The sequence below is a fragment of the Rhinoraja longicauda genome, chromosome 5 (genome assembly GCF_053455715.1).
Source record: "Rhinoraja longicauda isolate Sanriku21f chromosome 5, sRhiLon1.1, whole genome shotgun sequence".
Taxonomy (NCBI): domain Eukaryota; kingdom Metazoa; phylum Chordata; class Chondrichthyes; order Rajiformes; family Arhynchobatidae; genus Rhinoraja; species Rhinoraja longicauda.
Window position 1 is genome coordinate 12,517,408 of NC_135957.1, and position 23,727 is coordinate 12,541,134.

The window sequence follows — 23,727 nt, forward strand, 5'->3', positions numbered from 1 at the left end:
TGCCACATTAGTTTAAATCCTCCCCGACAGCACTAGCAAACACTCCCCCTAGGACGGCACGGTAGCGCAGCGGTAGAGTTGCTGCTTTACAGCGAATGCAGCGCCGGAGACTCAGGTTCGATCCTGACTACGGGTGCTGCACTGTAAGGAGTTTGTACGTTCTCCCCGTGACCTGCGTGGGTTTACTCCGAGATCTTCGGTTTCCTCCCACACTCCAAAGACGTACAGGTATGTAGGTTAATTGGCTGGGTAAAATGTTAAAAAAAATTGTCCCTAGTGGGTGTAGGATAGTGTTAATATACGGGGATCACTGGGCGGCACGGACTTGGAGGGCCGAAAAGGCCTGTTTCCGGCTGTATATATATATGATATGATATGACATTAGTTCCATTCCAGCTCAGGTGCAGACCATCCTGTTTGTAGGCAGGAAACATGTTCCCAATGTTGGGGGAGTCCAGAACCAGGGGCCACAGTTTAAGAATAAGGGGTAGGCCATTTAGAACGGAGATGAGGAAAAACGTTTTCAGTCAGAGAGTTGTAAATCTGTGGAATTCTCTGCCTCGGAAGGCAGTGGAGGCCAATTCTCTGAATGCATTCAAGAAAGAGCTAGATAGAGCTCTTAAGGATAGCGGAGTCAGGGGGTATGGGGAGAAGGCAGGAACGGAGTACTGATTGAGAATGATCAGCCATGATCACGTTGAATAGTGGTGCTGGCTCGAAGGGCTGAATGGCCTACTCCTGCACCTATTCTCTATTGTCTATTGATAGACACAAAGTACTGGAGTAACTCTGCAGGTCAGGCAGCATCTCTGAAGTAAAAGGATGGGTGACGATTCATGTCGGGACCCTTCTTCAAACTTTCTCAGTTTAAGATCGGATCGGCGAGGCTGCAGTCTGACGCCACCATTACAGTAGAGTTCCGTGTACAGGTCTCTGCGGTGTGGCTTGGTCCTGGAACCTGTGACTCTGAAAGGGAACGATATCAACTGAGCACAGATGGCACGATTTAAATTGATAAAATCCTTTTTAAGTTGAGGAGGCACTAAGATTATTTTTTAACATTACAAATTGATCAAAGGTAATCATGTTTGCTCTTTGCTTCATTGCCCATGTAGTAGCTCAACGCCTGTGTTAAAATGCAGCCATCAATCATGCATTCCGTGCCTGTCAAGGTTTGGATTGTCAAAGAGAAAACAAACAGGGTGGAAAAACTGCAAATTAAGAAAATCTGAAATAAAAGCAGAGAATATTAGTTAGGCAGATTTTGTGCTGAGAAAAACAGTTAATGTCCCTTGGCCATTAAAGTTCAATGGAACATTTCTGATGTAAGATCTTTGACTTGAAATGTAAAGTGGCCAGGAAAAGCCTGGCACGCTTTACCATTCCTTTTTGAAAGTGCAAAGAGTGGAGACATGACAGAAAGATTAAAACTCATGAGAGGCATAGACAGGGTGGACAGTCAGAACATTTTCCCCAGGGTGGAAATGTTAAAGACTCGAGGGCATAGCATTAAGTTGAAAGGGGCAAAATTTAAAGGAGACTGGTGGGGCAAGTTTTGTTTAGACTGAAGGTGGTGGATGCCTGGAACGTGCTGCCAGGGGTGATGGTGGGGGAATATAGCAAAGGGGCATTTCAGGTCCTTTTAGATAGGCACACGGATATGCAGGAACTGGAGCGATATGGATCATGAGCAGTCAGATTAGGCATCATGATTAGATTTAGATTAGATTTTGCTGTACATCAACTGATATGGAGGTAAAGGATCAATTTTTTTTTATTCTCAGGGCTCAGAGGAAGTTTATCCTGAGTGATATTTTGTTAAATCTTTAAAAGGTGAAGATTTTGACAAATGGAGTCAGTCCCAGAGAGTTCCTGAAGATGCAAACCTTCCTGAAAAATACTTCCTTTTGTTTTACTGCCATGCTGTATTTGAGCAGAGCCTATCAAGTTAGTTTGCCTTGGGAGCCTTGGGAACCTTAGAGCAAGTTGGATTCTCCACCTTCAGCTTGGCCCTCCCAACTTTAATTGCTTCAGCAGAAACAGGAATTGTTTTATTGAGACTATAGGCACGAAATGCTGGACTAACTCAGCGGGGCAGGCATCATCTATGGGGAGAAGGAATGGGTGACATTTCGGGTCGAGACCTTTCTTCAGACCCAAGATTCTCCACGCCCTTTCTGCTGAAGACAGGCAAGATTGCGGATCCCCTATATGCTGAAGGGCCAGATTCCATGCTGTATCTCTACAGTCTTAAGACCTCGATCAAATTAGCTGTCATGTTTCCCTTTTAATCCAACAAAGCAACAAAAGTACTGCAAAGTGCCTTCAGATAACCTGAGGTTGTGCAAAGCATCAACAGGGTTATTCATTGTTTATTAGTTAATTATCGACCCCGTCCTAATGACTGTAAAATAAAGCAAAATACAAGTGGATGGGTGAATTACAGGTAATTTCAAAATGACCTTTCCAGAGGCTTTATTGTCAGAATTTTAAAAACATGCATTGGAAATGAGCATGTTTTAAGCAATGAACTTGGGTTCTAATGACCAATTGAAACTGCATTTGTTTTCTAGCCTACTGGCTCAAGAAGTGTCAGCCACCCCCTGTGGTTCCTTTGGCCACAGTAATGTCTGAGGATGAAGACTATGAAATAGGCAAGTTCAAGCATTATTGGTTCACAGGATTTGCAGATATTTACCGTGTTGAGAATCACAGTCATTATGCAAGATTGTATCTTATTCTGATCTTCATTGTCTCAGTGAATAAAACAAAATTGAAGTGAAATTAAATGTGTTCAATATGTCCACCACATAGCCCTCTGAACCCACTCTGTCTTTCCCAATATCCACTATAAGATTTGCTCTGGTAACCCACCTTTGCTTCATGGAACAGATTTCTTCAATGTTTTGAAACATTTTGATACCACCTGTTACCCTCACCCCCTCACCTGTGTCTACCAACTACCTGCCACTGTCTCTCCTCTGTCCCAGCTTTCCTTTCCCCCCTCCCCTCACAATCAGTCTGAAGTCAACCGAAAACATCACCTGACCATGTTCTCCAGAGATACTGCATGATACAAAAGTGAGTGGTTTTGCAGATAGTGAGATGGTTGTGAAAGATTGCAGCAGGATCTGGATCGACTGGCCAGGTGGGCGGAGGAATGGTTGATGGGATTTAATACAGAGAAGTGCGAGGTATTGCATTTTGGGATGTCGAACAAGGGCAGGACCTACACAATAAATGGTAGGCTTCTGGGTAGTGTTAAAGAGCAGAGAGATCTGGGAGTACAGGTGCATAGTTCCTTGAAGATCGAGTCGTAGGCAGATAAGTTGGTCAAAAAAGGCCTTTGGCACTTTGCTTCATCAGTCAGAGTATTGAGTATAAAAGTTGGGAGGTCATGTTGCAGTTGTGTAAGATGTTGGTGAGACCGCCTTTAGAATATTGTGTTCAGTTCTGGGCACCATGTTATAGGAAAGATATTGTCAAGGTTGAAAGGGTTTAGAAAAGATTTACGAGGATGTTGCCAGATCTCGAGGGTGTGAGCTATAGGGAGAGGTTGAGTAGGCTGGGTCTCTATTCCATGGAGCGCAGGAGGATGAGGGGTGATCTTATAGAGGTGTACAAAATCATGAAAGGAATAGATCGAGTAGATGCACAGAGTCTCTTGCCCAGAGTAGGGGAATTGAGGACCAGAGGACATAGGTTCAGGGTGAAGGGGAAAATATTTAATAGGAATCTGAAGGGTAACTTTTTCACACAAAGGGTGGTGGGTGTATGGAACATGCTGCCAGAAGAGGTAGTTGAGGCAGGGACTATCCCATCGTTTAAGAAACAGTTAGACAGGCACATGGATAGGACAGGTTTGGAGGGATATGGACGAAGGTCAGGCAAGTGAGACTAGTGTAGCTGGGACATTGTTGGCCGGTGTGGGTAAGTTGGGCCGAAGGGCCTGTTTCCGCACTGTATCACTCGATGACTCTATGACCCGTTGAGTTACTCCAGTGTCCATTTTCTGAAAATCAGTATCTGCAGTTCCTTGTTTCTATATCTCATCCTGCCTTGACCCTTTTCCATTGTCTTCCTTCGTTGACCCAGGATTCTTCCTATTTTCACCCACCACTGTCACTTTCCAGATTTGTGACTCCGAGCTCCTATTTTCTCCCTGGATCTCCCTCAGATTCTCTCTCCATCAACATTCCTCCAAGATAGCCTGAGGTTCCTCCGCTTCTTCATGAAGTTGAAGTCCAGTCATTCACCCCATAACTGCTCCACAGCACCACCTTGTTCTACACAGTTGAGAACAGTGGTGCCACGGTCGAGTTGCTGCCTCTCAGTGCCAGTGACCCGGGTTCGATTGGGAGGGATTCTGAAAGGGGTGTGAATAACATCTGTATGTTTAAAAAACAAATTAAATGGCAGTGTGTTCTTTTCATTAGGTGATGTTGTGAAGTACCATTGTCCCCCGGGATATACACTGGTCGGCAGTGAACTCATGACTTGCAGACTATTAACACAGCTGCAGTTTGAAGGCAACCCTCCGTCTTGTGAAGGTAAGTGATGACGACAGGTGAAGCGGCAAATTTATTTTCCATAGTCAGCTACAGATTATCATTTCAAGCAGAAGAGGTTAACAGGGCAGGCTGGCGAATTGAGAACATCGTGTGTTGTCTTTCCGCTGACTGGATAGCACACATCAAAAGCTTTTCACTGTACCTCGGTACACATGACAATAAACTCAACTCAATTCAACTAATCTTTAATGCAAGCCAAAACACGTGAGAAACAAATCAGAAACCATACGGTCAGGTCAGGTCAAGTCGATTGTATTGTCAAATGCACAAGTGCAATGCAAATCTTGTTTGCAGAAGCAGTACAAGGTACATGGACTTTTAAAACACACAAAAACGCCCTTGTATTCCTTTGCTATCATCTCTTCCCCAGCGCACAATGGGGCATTATGGGCTCCACCCTTCCTTGGTCATCTGTGCTGGTCCTGATCTGTTCAGGCCTTTACCTTCCTCCAGTTGCCTCCCACCTACATAACAGACTGAAGAAGGGTTCTGACCCGAATCGTCCCCCATCCTTGTTCTCCAATGCTGCTGCCTGACCCATTGAGTTACTCCAGCACTTTGTATCTATCTTTGGTTCAATCGAGCATCTGCATTTCTTTATTTCTGCTCCATAAGCAGCTTGTGAATGATTTGTATTTCTCCTAGATGGTTAAAATAGACCTGATAATTCCGTTGGATGTGATCTGCAATGTTTCCAAATAAAGCATCTTTCAGCTGAGTTACTCCAGCACTCTGTGACTATCCACACAAAAACATGTCATACATGCGTTGATAAAAAAAATGCCAAAAAGAAACTGAGACATTTGTGCCAACACAACTAGAAAACCAAGTTAATGGGAGTTTGAGAGACGGTGTGTAGTGTTCCATTGTTGAGGTTAGATTAGGTTTGTGTGTGTGTGTGTTGGTTCAAGAACCTGTTAGTCGTTGGAAACAAGCTGTTCCTGAGTCTGGTGGTTTGCGGCCTCAGGCTTCTGTACCTCCTGCCTACTGGTAGCAATAGGACAAGTGCCCATCTTGGATGGTGGGGATGATGGATTCCACCGCCTTGAGCCAGCGCCTCATGCGGCTGATGGAGAGGGCTATGCCTGTGATGGACCCAGTTGATTGCAACACTCTCTGCAGCCTCTTGTATCTTGTGCATTAAAATTGTGCACTCTGCCATGGTGCCTCCATCCAGGGTGTTTTTTACCGAAGATAAACACAAAGTGCTGGAGTAACTCAGCGGGTTGGGCAGCATCTCTGAATAAAAAGGCTGGGTGACTTTTCGGGTCGGGACCCTTCAGACCTTTCCAGACCCTAATCGTCCAACCAGTCCCGCTGTTCGCATCTTTGTATCCCTCTTGTTCTCACACCTTCCCCAGCCAACAATGGGCCATCATGGACTCCGCTTTCCCTGAGGTCATCTGTTGCCAGCCCTGATTTGTTCTGGCCTTCTCTCACCTCCAGTTTTCCCCCCACCTCTATCTTTCAGTCTGAAGAAAGGTCCCAACCCATATGATACACATCCATGTTCTCCAGAGATGCTGCCTGTCCCCCTGAATTACTCCAGCATTTTGTGTCTAACTTTGGTATTAACCAGCACCAGTAGTTCGTTGTCTCTGCTTTCCACAGTACATCTGTACACATTTGTTGGAATATTCGGTGACATTAGTTCAGTTTAGTTTGGTTGAGTTTCCTTTAGTTTATTGTCACTTGTAATGATTTGTTTTTGGAAAAAAAGTGGAAAGTTTTTTGTTGTTGCGTGCTTTCCAGTCAGCGGAAAGACAGTACAAGATCACAATCGAGCCGTCCACAGTGTACAGATACTGGAGAAAGGGAATGGTTTTTCGTGCAAGATACATACAGTTTAGTAATGTCCGATTATAGATGTTGAATCTCTTCAAATGTATGACAAAGCCACAATGCTCGCTTGTTATTACATCTATGACGTGATATCCATCTATACTAATACTATATCTATATATGTGTTGGAAAGACCTGCAGATGTTCGTTTTAATCGAAGATAGACACAAAATGCTGCAGTAACTCAGCGGGACAGGCAGCATCTCTGGAGAGAAGGAATGGGTGACATTTTGGGTCAAGACCCTTCTTCAGAACTTCTTCAAGTCTGAAGAAGGGTCTCGACCTGAAGCGTCACCCATTCTTTCTTCCAGAGATTCTGCCTGTCCCGCTGAGTTACTCCAGCATTTTGTGTCTATATCTATATTAGATAGATACTAGATCTATATCTATCTATATATTATATCTAATACTCATCTATGCCCAGAGGACAGGTTTTTCAAGATGTTAATGCTCAGGAATTCGTGTCAGTCAAGCTGTGATTCAAAAAATCTAGAAGAAAATAGGAAACTTTGAGGAGACCGTTCTGCTCAATTTACCCCTGAAACGTACAACCCCACAGTTACCGATGAAATCTTGGTGTAGTCATTCCTGAAACCAGTGAACACATTAGAAAGGAACAGCAGATGCTAGTTTACACTGAAGATAGACACAAAGTGCTGGGGTAAGTCAACAGGTCAGGCAGCATCTCTGTAGAAAAAGGATGGGTGACGTTTCAGGTCGGGACCCGAAAAGTCTGAAGTAGATGCTGACGCCAAAACGTCACCTATTCCTTTTTCTCCAGAGATGTCAGGGAGCCTGACCCGCTGAGTTATTCCATCACTTTGTGTTTATCTTCAAACCCAATACTGTGCCAGGTAAAATATATGCCTGCGGTCTTCTGCAAATACCTTTTTTATTTACCCTAAGTACTTTGTAAATAATCAAATCTCTGCCTGCATTTTATGATTGCAGCACAGTGCCCTGTGAATGAAGTTCACAGAAGCTCATCAGGAGTGATATTAAGTCCAGGATATCCTGAAAGTTATCCCAACTTCCAAACGTGCTCCTGGACGATCAGAGTGGAACCTCGGCACACTATTTCTCTATATGTGGAGATGTTTCAAAGCGAGAAACAGTTCGACGAGCTGAGCATATTTGATGGTAAGATGTATAAATACTTATTATCAATGGATGATTTAATGAAAAATGCATTGGACTGAACCAACACTTTGCATGAAAAATGAAAAATGTATTAAACTGAACCAATACTTTGAACAGTGGTAAAATATTTACTTATTACTTTACAGATGCGGCATCTCCTTTTATGAAATTTTCTTTGCAATTTCATCCAATATGGATGTGGCATGCCTGTACACATTCTGCAATTAATTATAATGCCAGAGTAATGAAAAGTGGGATGAGTATCGACTAGAAACAGGCACCATACTCTTTGCATGTATAGATTAGGAAACCACTCTCCAGGATATCTCCATCACGTTGATCTGTGCAAAATCTGGACCATCACTTAGACCTGGTTACATAGCACACAAAGCTTAGAACAGTACAGGACTGGAGTGTTGACAACAGTCCACATTGTCTGTGCCAAACATGATGCCAAGTTCAACTAATCCCCAACTATACTAATCACAAAATCACAAGTTATAGGAGTAGAATTAGGCCATTCGGCCCATCGAGGCTACTTTGCCATTCAATCTCGGCTGACCCCGTGACCTGCGTGGGTTTTCTCCGAGATCTTCGGTTTCCTCCCACACTCCAAAGACGTACAGGTATGTAGGTTAATTGGCTGGGTAAATGTAAAAAAAATAAAAAAATTGTCCCTAGTGGGTGTAGGATAGTGTTAATGTACGGGGATCACTGGGCGGCACGGACTTGGTGGGCCGAAAAGGCCTGTTTCCGGCTGTATATGATATGATATATGATATGATATGATCTCTGCCTCCTAATCCCACTTTCCTGCCTTCTCGCTATAACCCTTGACACCCGTTCTAATCAAGAATTTGTCTATCTCTGCCTTAAAAATAGCCTCCGACTCGGCCTCCACAGCCCTCTGTGGCAATGAGTTCCACAGATTCACTACCTTCTGACTAAAGAAGTTCCTCCTGACCTCCTTTCTAAAAGAGTGCAAGAGAGCCCTTTTAATTCGGTATCACGTGATCCATATTCCTCAATATTCATGTGCCTTTCTTAATTCTTCTTAAATGCCACTAACATATCTGCTTCCACTTGGTAATGCATTGCAGGCACCCGCCACTATCTGTGTAAAGAACTTGCTCCTCACATCTCCTTTAAACTTTCCTCCTGTGAGATTAAAGCTATGCCCTCTGATCTTTGACATTTCTACACTGGGAAAAAGGGTGTGGACTGTCCACCCTATCTTTGCCTCTCATAGTCATATGTACTTCTATCACGTCTGCCCTCTACCTACAATGTTCCACAGAAAATAATCCAAATTTGGTCAACTTTGGGGGCGGCACAGTGGCGCAGTGGTAGAGCTGCCGCCTCACAGTGCCAGAGACCCAGGGTCGATCCTGACCACAGGTACTGTCCGTACAGAGTTTGTACGTTCTCCCCGTGACAGCGTGGGTTTTCTCCGGGTGCTCCGGTTTCCTCCCTTGCTCCAAAGATGTACAGGTTTGTAGGTTCATTGGCTTCTTCTTAAGTTGTAAAATTGGCCCTGGGGTGTGTAGATTAGTATATGGGTTGATCGCTGGATGGCACAGACTTGCTGGGATGAAGGGCCTGTTTCCGCACTGTATCTCTAAATTCTAAAGTATCTTTATAGCTAACACCCTCTAACCCAAGCATCATCCTGGTAAACATCTTCTGCGCCCTCTTCAGATCCATCACGTCCTTTTTGTAATGGGCTAATTCGAACTGTACGCAATACTTTAGGTGCATCCGCACCAAAGTTTAGAAAGTTACAACATGATGTCCTGACACTCATGTTGCATGCTCCAACCAAAGAAGGCAAGCTTATTATTTTCCTTCTTTACCACTCTTCCCACTTGTGTCGCTATGTTCAGGAGCTATTGACTTGGACCACAAATGGGTTTTGCCTGGCGTTCAGTTTTCCTCCCACATTCCAAAGACATACAGGTTTGTCGATTATTTGGCTTTGGAAAAAATTGTAAATTGTCCCTGGTGTATAGGATAGTGCTAGTGTATGGGGATTGTTAGTTGATGCAGACTCGGTGGGCTGCAAGGCCTGTTTCCGCACTGTATCTCTAAACTAAACTGAACTAAAGATAATTTCTTCTTGTGATGTATCTGACAGGGCCAACGGGTCAAAACCGGGTGCTGGTTGTACTGAGTGGCAATCACACAAGGAAAATGAACTTCACCAGCACAGGAAGGCAAGTGCATTTACGTTGGTCAACAGATCATGCTACCAGCAAAAGGGGATTCAAGATCCGATACTCAGGTACTGACCTGCCATTTTCACCTGTGATTCTAGTTTGAGTTACACAGTGCAGGTCCACCAGCAATTTTCCGGCAACTGGTGGTCGGGTCCCCACTTTCATCTGGACAAAATTCCTCTCCCCGACGAAATGGGGCACCTAGGCCAGGTGAGGTGACTGATCCCAACCTCATCGGGACTTCCACAGCCGATCGGCTTGTCAAATTTTCTGTTACCATAGCCGACTTCCGCGGCCGACTTTGCGGGACAGTATCTTTGCCACCCCCCACCCCCAGGCCATGACCTCTGTTGGTCCGGCAAAACAGATAATCTGGCAAGGCTCAGATCCAAGGGTGCCGGAAAATCAATGGTGGACCTGTAGTGATTGGCGCAAGAAGCAACATTGCTGGCCTGTGGTTTGATTGGCACCTGTTGCTTGCCAAAACGAAGCAGTTAAAAACAGCACGGTAAATGAGCCTCAACGGCAGGCTGTGAGCCCACTCAGTCTGATGCGAGGCGTCTGGTCTTGTACCCACCCCCACCGTCACGGCAACTCCTGAGAATGACACCCGGTACAGAGGGGGGAGGGAGGGTGGGAGGGTGGGATCTCCCTGTCAGTCTGCTCCTGGGCCTGGCCAAGATAGCCATTCGCAGGTCCAGGCAGAGGGTAGTCGACAACCGCACAGAGTCGGCTGCCTGCCCCTCTTCCGGCCTTACGTCCGTGCTCGCGTGTCCCTAGAGAGGGAACACGTGGTGTCCACAGTGACGCTGGAGGCCTTCCGTGAACGCTGGTCGCCGCGGGAGGTCGAATGGATTATGGACAAAGTTGCTGGAATTTTAATTTGATGACTGTTTTGTTTATAAACTGCCAATATAGGCAGCTTTTGATTTGATCGCGTTACTACTTTGTATGTTTGTTTTTGTTTAGGAATAAAGTATTTGTAAAAAAAAAGAGAATGTAACAGGTTGAAAAGCATTACCAATGCGCAGCCTTCTTGTTGCAGCTGCCGTGAGGCGGCACGGTGGCGCAGCGGTAGAGTTGCTGCCTTATAGCACCAGAGACCCCGGTTCGATCCTGACTACGGGTGCTGTCTGTACAGAGTTTGTACGTTCTCCCCGTATCCATGTAGGTTTTCTCCGGATGCTCCGGTTTCCTCCCACACTCCAAAGACGTGGGGGTTTGTAGGTTAATTGAGTTTGGCTTATAGTCACGTGGAAGTACAGTGAAAAAACTTTTGTTGCCTGCTAACCAAATAGCAGAAATATATTACATGAATAATTGACTTTGTAAAATTGTAAATTGTCCCGAGTGTGTAGGATAGTGCGATTGTACCGGGTGACCGCTTGCCGGCAAGGACTCGATGGGCTGAAGGGTTCATTTCTAGACTAGCACGTTTCCACACTGTACCTCTAAAGTCTACAGTCTAAAGAAAACAGTGTAGGTTTTTGAGGCCAGTGCTTCCTTCCTCAGAACCAGGTGAGGAGTGGAGTTGGTTACAGTCTCCAAGCTTGAGTTGCGGATAGGAGTGAGATGGTACGACAAAATAGACAAAATGAAACTTGGTTAAGACAGAGCAGGTGGTGGTGTAGGACATTCTGAAAATTATAAGGAAGATGAGTCGTTTGCAATCTGTTAAACCCAAGAGCATACATACTGGGGAAACAAGAAGGGAAAAGAGGCCAACATAGCGAAGGGAACTTATGTCTGTGAGGTAGTAAATAGATTTATCTATTCAGCCAAGTTGTAAGATGATCCTCAACCCTGGGTGTGGGGCCTCACTGAAACCTGGTTGAAACTGGATTTGACCGGTCTCAGTGACCATTTGCAAATAAAATGAACTTAACTGCCTAGATATTGCCAAGCAATCAGTCCAATACCCCTGGGGAGGGGAAATGTAGATAAGAGGTGGTGTAAAAAGTGATGACTGCTTTTTATCGGAGAGTGTGCAGGAAGGAACTGCAGATGCAGTTCCAAAGGTAGACACAAAAAACTGGAGTAACTCAGGGGGTCAGGGAGAATCTCTGGAGAGATCGAATGGGTGACGTTTCGGATCGAGACCTTTCTTCAGGTCGAGAGCCTGTCCTCAGATATATGCCTCCAAAGTTTGCCAATCTGTAATAGAAGAGCTTGTTCTGAAAGTAATACTTGGCCACCAGGTGACATTTTCCCATCAAAACATCTCGTAAATGCACATTTACACAACCAAATGACATGTTGGAAACGTAATCGCTGGCAGGCTTTACCCTGTCCCCAATCCCTGACCTGCTGAGGCTGATTCACATTAGCTCAGTTTAGGGAAAATACAGCGTAGAAACATGCCCTTTGACCCACCGCTGACCAATGATCACCTGTACATCAGCACTACTCTACACACTAGGGACAATTTACAAAACACAATTAACCTACAAACCTGCATGTCTTTGGAAAAGAAACCGGAGCACCCGGAGAAAACCCACGTGGTCAAGTGGAGATCGAACAACTCCATGTTGACAGCACCCATAGTCGGGATTGAACCCGGGTCTCTGGCGCTGTGAGGCAGTGACTCTACCTCGTGCTGTCCAATTAATCCAGTGCTTTGCCTCATGTCAATTTCAGGTGACTTGCTCAGGTTATTCTAGATTCCCCCCCCCCCCCCCCCCCCCAGACCTTTAATTCTCTAACAAGGCCATTAATCTAATTAAATCCATACCTCACCCCAAAATCCAACTCACCCCCCCCCCCCCCTTAAAGATCCATAAAGATCACTCAGAGTATGTGTGAAGATTTCTGTAAGAGCTTGAGACTGACCTTTATGCAGAAGTGCTGTAATGTTAGAGCAGAATTAATGAAAGCTGTTTCCAAATATCGCCAAACAGTCGGAGGGCTTGCTTCCCTCCTGAGACAAACAGTTGTGCCGGTTCTCATGTAGTATCCTTCATCGGAAAAAATTGCAAAGACTGCAAGTTGTACATTGGTCTCTGCTCTTATGAATTATCCTATCTCTCCTGCACACAGATACTCAGCTGAAATGAAATGCGACAGTCATTGTGTGATCTACAACTCTTTCACTTGCAGCCCTTTTCAAACATTGCAGCAGAGTTTTGTACTGCATTGTTGAAAATTTTAAGTTTGTGAAAAGAGAAATACTCTTCTAAATTCATAAGTGCGCATCTTTTTTCCGTGAGTGACAGTACAGACATTGAATGGAGTGTTTCGGCACAAATGTCTACAACATGCCTGATGTAAATGATTTTCAACATATAATCCTTGATTATATGATTGAAAGGCAGAGTAGACTAGATGGGCCGAATGGCCTAATTCTGCTCCTCTGACTAATGAAATCATGTTCCATGTTTTGGTCACCATGTAATAGGAAAGATGTTGTCAAGCTGGAAAGGGTGCAAGGAGATTTACCAGGATGTTGCCAGGACTTGAGAGACTTGGCTATCGGGAGAGGTTGAGTAGGCTAGGACTTTATTCCTTGGAGTGCTGGAGGATGAGCGGTGATCGTACGGAGGTGTACAAAATCATGAGAGGAATAGATTGGGTAAATTCTTGCTATTGAGGGCGTGCAGCGTAGGTTTACTAGGTTAATTCCCGGAATGGCGGGACTGTCATATGTTGAAAGACTGGAGCAACTAGGCACTGGAATTTAGAAGGATGAGCGGGGATCTTATCGAAACGTATAAGATTATTAAGGGGTTGGACACGTTAGAGGCAGGAAACATGTTCCCAATGTTGGGGGAGTCCAGAACCAGGGGCCACAGTTTAAGAATAAGGGGTAGGCCATTTAGAACTGAGATGAGGAAAAACTTTTTCAGTCGGAGAGTTGTGAATCTGTGGAATTCTCTGCCTCAGAAGGCAGTGGAGGCCAATTCTCTGAATGTATTCAAGAGAGAGCTAGATAGAGCTCTTAAGGATAGCGGAGTCAGGGGGTATGGGGAGAAGGCAGGAACAGGGTACTGATTGAGAATGATCGAGAATGATCAGCCATGTCCACTTCTTCATCCAGGATGTTGAAGTCAGCTTCAGTTTACATCATCCCCCAGCACACTGCCCCCAGTTGCCCAACAACATGCAGTCTTTAGACTTTTGATTTTAGACTTTAGAGATACAGCGCAGAAACAGGCACTTCGGCCCACCAAGCCCCCGGAGACCAATGATCTACTGACACTACCCTACACACGAGGGACAATTTACAATTCACAGTGGCACAGTGGTAGAGTTGCTGCCTCACACCGCCAGAGACCCGGGTTCGATCCTGACTGCGGATGCTGTCCATGTGGAGTTTGTATGTTCTCCCTGTAACGCGTGGGTTTTCTCCGCGTGAGTTTTCTTCCGTCCACATTCCAAAGACATGCAAATTTGTAGGTTAATTGGCTTTGGTAAAATACTGAATTGTCCCTAATGTGTAGGATCGTGTTAGTGTAAGGGGTGATCGCTGGTCGGTGCGGTCTTGGTGGCCCGAAGGGCTTGTTACCGTGCTGTATTCCTAAATTTTAAAGAAGCCAATTAACTTACAAACCTGTGCGTCTTTGGAGTGTGGGAAGGAACTGGAAACCAGAGGAAACCACCACGATCACGGAGTACGTACAAACAGCACCCATGGAAACCAGGTCTCTGCCGCCGTGCGGCAGCAACTCTACCACTGCGCTTTTGTGTCGCCCTGTCATGACTGAAATTGCCTCCGTCAAGAGATGCAGGCATGGTGTGAAGTAATGTAGGAGAACTTTATAAATTGCTCGTGATTAATGCGTACCGATGGGGAAAATGGCACAATTGGCACCACTTGAATCTTTGCATGAGGCTCACATCGTAATCATGCACAAAGGAATTAGCACATTGGCATAGCATCATTTTACCACATATTTTCATGCTCAATTTAATTTCTAGGACAACGTTCTCATCTTGTCACAATGGCCAACTACATCTACTCGAAACGGTTCGTCGCAAAGTTTATAACTTTTTACAATAACTTCAGAACAATATACGTCTTCTCACTCAACCCCAGTTTTGTATCTCCTTGCAATAACATTTGGTTGGGCAATATCAAAATTGGTCACCTATTCAAAATACATATGATGTTGGCCATCACATTGTTTTAGTTTATTTCAGTTTTAGAGATACAGCACGGAAGCAGGCCCTTCAGCCTAACGAGTCCGTACTGACCAGTGATCCCCACACACAAACAGTACCCTACACATATTAGGGACAATTTACTTTTTTACCAAGCCAATTAGCGTACAAACCTGCACGCCTTTGGAGTGTGGGAGAAATCCGGAGCACCTGGAGTAAACCCACGGGGGTCACAGGGAAAACGTACAGACAGCCCCCGGAGTCAGGATTGAACCCATGTCTCTGGCGCTGTGAGGCAGTAACTCTACCGCTGCACCACAGTATCGCCATCATATTAATTCCTGAATAAAATAAGAAATACTGGCTGAGAAGTGAGTTAGCACAGCCACTGAAAATTTAAAAAAGCACTCAACTGAATATTGGCTTGAGTCAGAGGGGACTGGGGGTAAGTTTATTGCAAACCGCAATAATGCTTTTGGAACTCAGTGGGACAGGCAGCATCTGAGCAGGGAATGAACAGGTGACATTTCAGGTCAGGTTGTAGGGGTGGATCAAAGCCTAGATGGATACAGGGCAGCACAGTGGCGCAGTAGGAGAGTTGCTGCCTTACAGCGCTAGTGATGCGGGTTCAATCCTGACTACGGGTGCTGTCTATACGGGCCTTGTACGTTCTCCCTGGGAGAGCGTGGATTTTCTTTGGCTGCCTCAGTTCCCTCCCATGTCCCAAAGACGGGCGGGTTTGTAGGTTAATTGGCTTGAGTGAGTTGTTACTTGTCCCTAGTGTGTTGGATGGTGTTAGTGTACGGGGATCGCTGGTCGGCATGGGCCTGTTTCCATGCTGTATCTCTACTACAACTGACACAGATGATACACCTGTGGCACGGACACAGTAAGTGAAGGACATGATTGTGTGTGATCTGGCTTTATGACTGTGACTCTGTGGTAGAAACTGGAGGTAGTTCATGGGAATGTCTCGAAAATAGAGTGGGTTAGGGTACAACTCGTTTGTATGTGGTGTTGAGTAAAGTATGTGGTGTTTGGCACAGACACAATAGGCTGAAGGGCTTGTTTCTGAGCTGTATATCTCTTTCCATTGCTTCTTTTCAACTGAACATTTGTTGGGTTCCTTGTCCTTACTTCACCAGCTTTCACCTCCAACTTCTTTCACCAGTTCTGTCCGCCCCTGATTGTCTGGCACCCCTGGGTTCCAGAGCCTTTCTGGATTATCCGTTTTGTGCTGGACCAACAGAGGTCATGGCCTCGGATGGTGGGTGGCGAGATACCGACCTGCCAAGTCGGCCGCTGAAGTCGGCTATGGGAAGGGTTCTGCCGGTTCTGGCCGGGCCGCAGGAGAAACCTCAACCCGCCGATCAGCTGCGGAAATCCCGATGAGGTCGCGATCGGCCGCCTCACCCAACCTGGGCTCCACATTTTCGGGAGGATTACAGGAGCGCTCTTGTAATTTTGTCTGGATTGTGAGGGGGTTCCGGTCCACCTGTTGCTGGAAAATCAATGGGGGACCGGTAATTTCTTCTGCATGTCGCATTGTCGCCTTTAATTTGCTCCTCTCTTCTGGCTTGCCATTTGAAAACTTGATCATCTTGACTTTTCCCCAATCCTGGTTGAAGGTCATCGACTTGGTTTAGTTTAATTCAGCTTAGTTTAGCTTAGCTTAGTTTAGTTTAATTTAGTTTAGATTCACAGCGTGGAAACAGGCCCACCGACTCTGCGCCAACCAGCAATCACCCCGCACACTAATACTATCCTACACACTAGGAACATTTTGAAATTATGCCAAGCCAATTAACTTTCAAACCTGCATGTCTGGAGTGTGGGAGGAAACAGAGCACCCGGGGTAAACCCACACGGTCACAAGGAGAATCTGCAAACTCCGCACAGACAGCACCCACGGTCAGGATCGAACCCGGGTCTCTGGCGCTGAGAGGCAGCAACTCTACCGCTGCGCCACCATGTCGACACAGTGTTCGAGAGTGTTTAAGGTTGAAGTGGCCACTCCATTTTTACTCCACAGATGACGAGGGCTTCCAGTGCATTCTGTTCTTATTTCAAATCTTTAGCGTCTATTGTTTGTGCTTTTGTCCAATGAGACCTTCCCAGGCGGAAAATTCAGTGTTCTGCAGTTAAATGTTAATGTGGATTGTTGGTGATAATGTGGCTTATTCAATCCATTGCAACGCAAGGCAATGTTATCATGATCAGGCTTCCAGCTGCCTGCAATGAGTCCATTGTATGCCCATCAGAGAGGTTATTCCTGCTGTGGACCACTCTGTGAGCCTGAGAACTTTTTTTATTGGGAAATTAATGAACACCCACTGATGAGCTACTTTGGTAGTTAATGTGGCACTTAGCTTCCTCTTTGGATTTTAACAAATGTCACGGCCGTCTCAAAATGAGTCACTGAGAGGCCATTTTTGCATTGGAATGGACCCCGGGAGAATGACAAGAGACGGAAATAGCAGAAGCCAGAGGAGTAACAGCTGCAGAGTGATTAACTCGTTGCCACAGAAGCATTAAATAATAATGATGATGACGATGCATAAGCAAGCCAAGATTTGTCTTAGAAGGACACAGAGTGCTGGAGTAACTCAGTGAGTCAGGCAGCACCTCTGGAGAACGTGGATAGGCGACGTTTCGGGTCGGGACCCTTCTTCCGACCTGTCCTACTTTCTGCAGAGGAGTTGACAGTAAAACTCCGGTCATCCAGAACAAGCTGGTCTTGAGCTGCGTGCATTTACCAGATGATTGGACATTACTCTCATTAACACCCCAGCACAACTTCAATTCATTTTATTTTAGACATGCCATGGTACTGGAATAAACGTCCCAGTGAATGGAGTAAGTTGAAAGGGAATGTGGAAACTGGGGCCCCAGTATGGATAAGGGAAGGAGGAAGGAAGCTGGGGCCCCAGTGGGTGAAATGGAAGGAGGGAATTTGGGCACCAACGGGTTAAAGGTGGGGAGGGAACGAGGTTCCTAATCGGTTAAAAGGAGTTGATTAGTACGGGTGTCAGGGGTTATGGGGAGAAGGCAGGAGAATGGGGTTAGGAGGGAGAGATAGATCAGCCATGATTGAATGGCGGAGTAGACTTGATGGGCCAGAGTGTGAGAGGGAGCACAGGGATTCAGGCCGCACTGACGTGAAAGGGAATGCATTAAATATCACCTCATCAGCCTGACGCTGCATCATCGTGTAGCATGGCAGTCTCACCAGTTACATGGCAGTGGACAAGGGCAGTCTACGGGCTGTTCCCAGGGACGCATTCGGAGATTGACATCGTGTGCTGCTGGAAGGTCATCAACTCGGTGAAAGACGCTCTTTGGTCTGCCCGATCCTTATTGACCTCCCAGCGGAGCGAGCTGTCCGTGGGGGAATGTTGCCAACTGGCCCGCTGCAGACTGCAGGAGTACGTGCTGAGGGACGCACTGAAGCTTGGTGCAGCCAACGCCAAGGCCCTGTGGGAGAGGACCACAGTCTAGGGTACTTCCACTGCTGGACATGGGGGGCAGGGTGTGGTGGAGACGCCCCTCCAAATAAGGGATACTGTGTAAATTTGGAAGTGAATGCCTGTATCGAATGTGTAACCTCCGGAAATGTCGGATGGGTTTGTTAAAAAAAGAAGATGTTTTGTAAATATTTATTACTTGAATAAAGTATTTTTTTATATTAAAAAAAAAGTTCACAATGAGTCAATCAGCAGTGGGAAGGCAGCAATAGTTCAAAGTTGACCATTTGTGTGATTTCCCTGTGGTTTTGCATTTCCGGACGCTGTAGATCTCCGTTCATCCTAACGCCCTGGGAATGTGTGCAGAAGCTGAATTGAAAACCCACTGTGTTTTGTGCTTCCAGCTTCCTACTGCAGCGTGGACAGTGTCCTATTGAACGGTGGGGTTGTGAACAGGACGGCAGGCACACTCCACAGCGTGGTGCAGTTCTACTGTAAAGCTGGGTACCGGCTGGTCGGTCAGAGTAACGCTACCTGTCGACGATTTCCCAACGGCTTGTACCAGTGGGACTCTGCAGTTCCATTCTGCCAAGGTAAGGGTTATTAATGGCCACAATTAACAGCGGCGGCACAGTGGCTCAGCGGTAGAGTTGCTGCCTCACAGCGCCAGAGACCCGTGTTCGATTCTAACGACAGGTGCTGCCTGTACAGAGTTTGTACCTTCTCCCTGTGACTGCGTGGGTTTTCTCCGGGTGCTCCGGTTTCCTCCCACACTCCAAAAACGTGGGTTAATTGGCTTTGATAAAATTGGTAAATTGTCCCTAGTGTGTGTCGGATTGTACGGGGATCGCTGGTCGGCGAGGACCTGGTGGACTGAGGGGCGTGTTTCTGCACTGTATCTCTAAACTAAACTAGACAGTTCATTCCTCTCATTGTTGAAATGACATTTCATAATTTTATGAGTTCCAAAGTGATAGGAGCATAATTAGGCCAATCGGCCCATCGAGGCTACGCTGCTATTCAATCATGGCTGATCTATCTTTCCCTCTTAACCCTATTCTCCCCATAACCCCTGACACCTGTGCTAATCAAGAATCTATCTATCTATGCCTTAAAAATATCCATTGACGGCCTCCACAGCTGTCTGTGGCAATGAATTCCACAGATTCACCACCCTCTAACTAAAGAAATTCCTCCTTATCTCCTTCCTAAAGGATCATTCTTTTATTCTGAGGCTATGACCTCTGGTTGTTGACTCCCCAACTAGTGAAAACATCCTTTCCACATCCAATCTATCCAGGCATTTCACTGTTCGGTGAGTTTCAATGAGACCCCCCATCATCCTTCTCAATTCCAGCGAGTAGAGGCCCAGTGCCTTCAAAAGCTCATCATATGTTAACCCACCCATTCCTGGGATCAATCGCATAAACCTCTTCTGGACACTCTCCAGGGCCAGCACATCCTTCCTCTGATATGGGGCCAACATTGCTCACAATCCATTTCCCCCTGGATTTCTACCTTAGCCAAAAGGACAAGTCTTTTCATTAGTACATCGCTGACTAATGCTGTCAGTTCTGTTAGTTTAATCCAACAACATGCTTATTTTGCTTATTTCCCTTCACATTCCCACACTGACCTTTCTGTCCTGGGCCTCCTCCACAGTCAGAGTGAGGCCACATGCAAATTGGAGGAACAGCACCTCATATTTCTCTAGGGAAGCTTACAACCCAGCAGTATGAGCATTGATTTCTCTAATTTCAAGTAACTCCTGCATTCCCTTTCTCTCCCACCCTAATCATCCTATCAGTTCCGCAGTTCACATCCTTGTATATCCGTGTATACTTCTTGTTATCACACCTTCCCCAGCCAACAATGGAGCACTGTTGATGCCACCTTTCCTGAGGCCATCTGTTTCCGCCCTTTGCTTGCACTGGCCTTTTCTCACCTCCAGTTCCCCCCCTCCCCCATCGCCATAACCCACCCAATACCTCTACTTTCAGTCTGAAGAAGATTTCTGACCCAAAACGTCACCTATTCCTTTTCCCCAGAGATGACCCATTGAGTTACTCCAGCATTTTGTGTCTATCTTCGGTACAAACCAGTATCTGCAGTTCCTTCCTACACACTTTGAACCATTGTGATTGAATGTTTACTTTAGTTTAGAGATACAGCACGGAAACAGGCCCTTTGGCCCACCGGGTTCGCACCGACCAGCGATCCCCTCACATTAACACTATCCTACACCAACTAGGGACAATTTTTACATTTATTATATTTACCAAGCCAATTAACCTACAAACCTGTACGTATTTGGAGTGTGGGAGGAAACCGAAGATCTCTGAGAAAACCCACGCAGGTCACGGGGAGAACGTACAAACTCCGTACAGACAGCACCCGTAGTCAGGATCGAACCTGGGTCTCAGGCGCCATAAGCGCCGTAAGGCAGCAACACTGCTGCTGTACCACTCTGCCACTTGTGGGGTGTACCATCTAACTCATTCTGTTGGCCGGTGATTGGAGCAATGATCCCATGCGTGTAGCTTCTAATTTTACTTGAATCCTCCTCTGTTTTAACAATTGAGTTTTTGTAACAATTTATTCAGTGTTAATGAGCATCATCGAGGCACCGATAGATTAACATGCTGGTACAAATGGAGCAGCAGAGTGTACACAAATTAATTTAAAGTCTGACTTTGCTCAGGAAGTAGAATTATTGAAGAGACCTGTCAGTAAATTCAATGAAATAACCCTGGTTCTCTTTATTTATAATTCAATGGCATCCAATTACTTGGCGATGCAAGGAGTCAGGTGGTTAATGGAAGTGTGAGGAGAGAAAAAAAAAGGTCAGGGTAAGGGTGGCACGGGCAAAGGTGACACAGTGGTGCAGCGGTAGCGTTGCTTACTTACAGCGCCAGAGACACAGGTTCGATCCTGACTATAAGTGCTGTGTGTACGGATCTTGAACGTTCTCCCTGTGACCGCGTGGGTTTTCCCCGGGTGCTCTGGTTTCCTCCCACGTTCCAAAGACATGCAGGTTTGTAGGTTAATTGGCTTTTGTAAATTGTTGCAAGCGGGTAGAATAGAACTAGAATTGGTCAGTGCAGACTTGGTGGTGGGAAGGACCTGTTTCCACACTGCATCTCTAAACTAAACTAAACATTGTAGAACTACCGTACAGAGGTGGTGTTCAATGTTGCACCACATAGAGTCTGCAAACTACATCCTAAATGATCTTTCTCCCTCCACCTAGAGCTTCTGACATGGGCAGAAGACAGAAGGTCTTACTGGTTGGCCTGTTTTCAGTCCTGTTGGTTTCCAAATGTTTAACCTTCCAAACTAGCGATCTGATATCCAACTCTACTTTTTCAACTGGGATGCAAGAGTCTTTCCAACAGGAGCAGAGAGAGCACCTTGTGATTTTTGGCGTGTTACTCCCGTAATGTTAGTACTGGTTCAGGGGTCACTGAGACCTATCCAACATCTTCAGATTTACGTCTTTCAATGTTCCAGTGATGATCTGATGTCTGTAGGTTGTTCCTCATCTTCAAGTAATCACCTGAGACTGACTGCTTCGGTTTCCTCCACATCCCAAACACAGGAATTTCCCCTGGTGTGTGCTGAGGAATAATCTTTATTGAGGAACTATAATCCCTTGATTCCTTTAGCCCTAAGAGCTAAATCTAACTCTCTCTTAAAAAAGATTCAGTGAATTGGCCTCCACTGCCTACTGTGGCAGAGAATTCCACAGATTCACAACTCTCTGGGTGAAAAAGTTTTTCCTCATCTCAGTCCTAAATGGTCTACCCCTTAGTCTTAAACTGTGACCCTTGGTTCTGGACTCCCCCAACATTGGGAACATTTTTCCTGCATCAAGCCTGTCCTTAAGAATTTTATGTTTCTATAAGATCCCCTCTCATCCTTCTAAATTCCAGTGAATACAAGACCAGTCGACCCATTCTTTCATTATATGTCAGTTCCGCCATCCCGGGAATTAACCTGGTGAACCTACGCTGCACTCCCTCAATAGTAATAATGTTCTTCCTCAAATTAGGAGACCAAAATTGCCCACAATACTCCAGTTGCAGTCTCAGTAGGGCCCTGAACAACTACAGTAGGACCTCCTTGCTCCTAAACTCAAATCCTCTCGCTGTGAAGGCCAATATGCCAATAACTTTCTTCGCTGTCTGCTGTACCTGCATGCTTATTTTCATTGACTGACGTACAAGCACACCCAGGTCTCGTTGCACCTCCTCTTTTCCTAATCTGAAACCATTCAGATAATAATCTGCCTTCCTGTTCTTGCCACCAAAGTGGATAACCTCACATTTATCCACATTATACTGCATCTGCCATAGACAATAGACAATAGGTGCAGGAGGAGGCCATTCGGCCCTTCGAGCCTGGCTGATCATTCTCAATCAGTACCCCGTTCCTGCCTCCTCCCCATACCCCCTGACTCCGCTATCCTTAAGAGCTCTATCTAGCTCTCTCTTGAATGCATTCAGAGAATTGCCCTCCACTGCCTTCTGAGGCAGAGAATTCCACAGATTCACAACTCTCTGACTGAAAAAGTTTTTCCTCATCTCAGTTCTAAATGGCCTACCGCTTATTCTTAAACTGTGGCCCCTTGTTCTGGACTCCCCCAACATTGGGAACATGTTTCCTGCCTCTAACGTGTCCAACCCCTTAATAATCCTATACGTTTCGATAAGATCTCCTCTCATCCTTCTAAATTCCATGCATCTGCCCACTCACCCAATCTATCCAAGTCACCCTGCAGCCTCACAGCATCCTCCTCGCAGCTCACACTGCCACCCAGCTTTGTGTCATCCGCAAACTTGGAGATTCCCTCATCTAAATCGTTAATATATATTGTAGATAATTGGGGTCCCAGCACCTAGTGTGCGACATCCCACTAGTCACTGCCTGCCATTCAGAAAAGGACCTTTTAATTCCTACTCTTTGCTTCCTGTTTGCCAATCAGTTCTTTATCCATGTCAATACCCTACCTCCAATACCATGTGCTTTAATTTTGCACACTAATCTTTGTGTGGGACCTTGTTAATGGCTTTTTGAAAGTCCAGATACACCACATCCACTGGCTCTCCCTTATCCATTCTACTTGTTACACCCTCAAAAAGGTTCCAGAAGATTAGTCAAGCATGATTTCCCCTTCATAAATCAATGCTGACTTTGACCGATCCTGTCACTGCTTTCCAAATGCGTTGCTATAACATCTTTAACAATCGACTCAAGCATCTTCCCCACTACCGATGTAAGGCTAATTGGTCTATAATTCCCCGTTTTCTCTCTCCCTCCTTTTTTAAAAAGTGGAGTTACATTAGCTACCCTCCAGTCCACAGGAACTGATCCAGAGTCCATAGAATATTGGAAAAT

General features: G+C 45.7%; 1 protein-coding gene across 1 annotated transcript in view; it reads left to right on the top strand.

Moving 5' to 3' along the window:
- The window catches only part of LOC144593406 (CUB and sushi domain-containing protein 1-like), a 1,892,487-nt gene that overhangs the window by 1,684,127 nt on the left and 184,633 nt on the right, over positions 1 to 23,727 (top strand). The window contains exons 45-49 of the mRNA XM_078398909.1: positions 2,574 to 2,654; positions 4,437 to 4,550; positions 7,365 to 7,553; positions 9,688 to 9,834; positions 18,735 to 18,923. Coding sequence (XP_078255035.1) covers positions 2,574 to 2,654; positions 4,437 to 4,550; positions 7,365 to 7,553; positions 9,688 to 9,834; positions 18,735 to 18,923 — 720 coding nt within the window. The remainder of the gene's footprint in view (positions 1 to 2,573; positions 2,655 to 4,436; positions 4,551 to 7,364; positions 7,554 to 9,687; positions 9,835 to 18,734; positions 18,924 to 23,727) is intronic.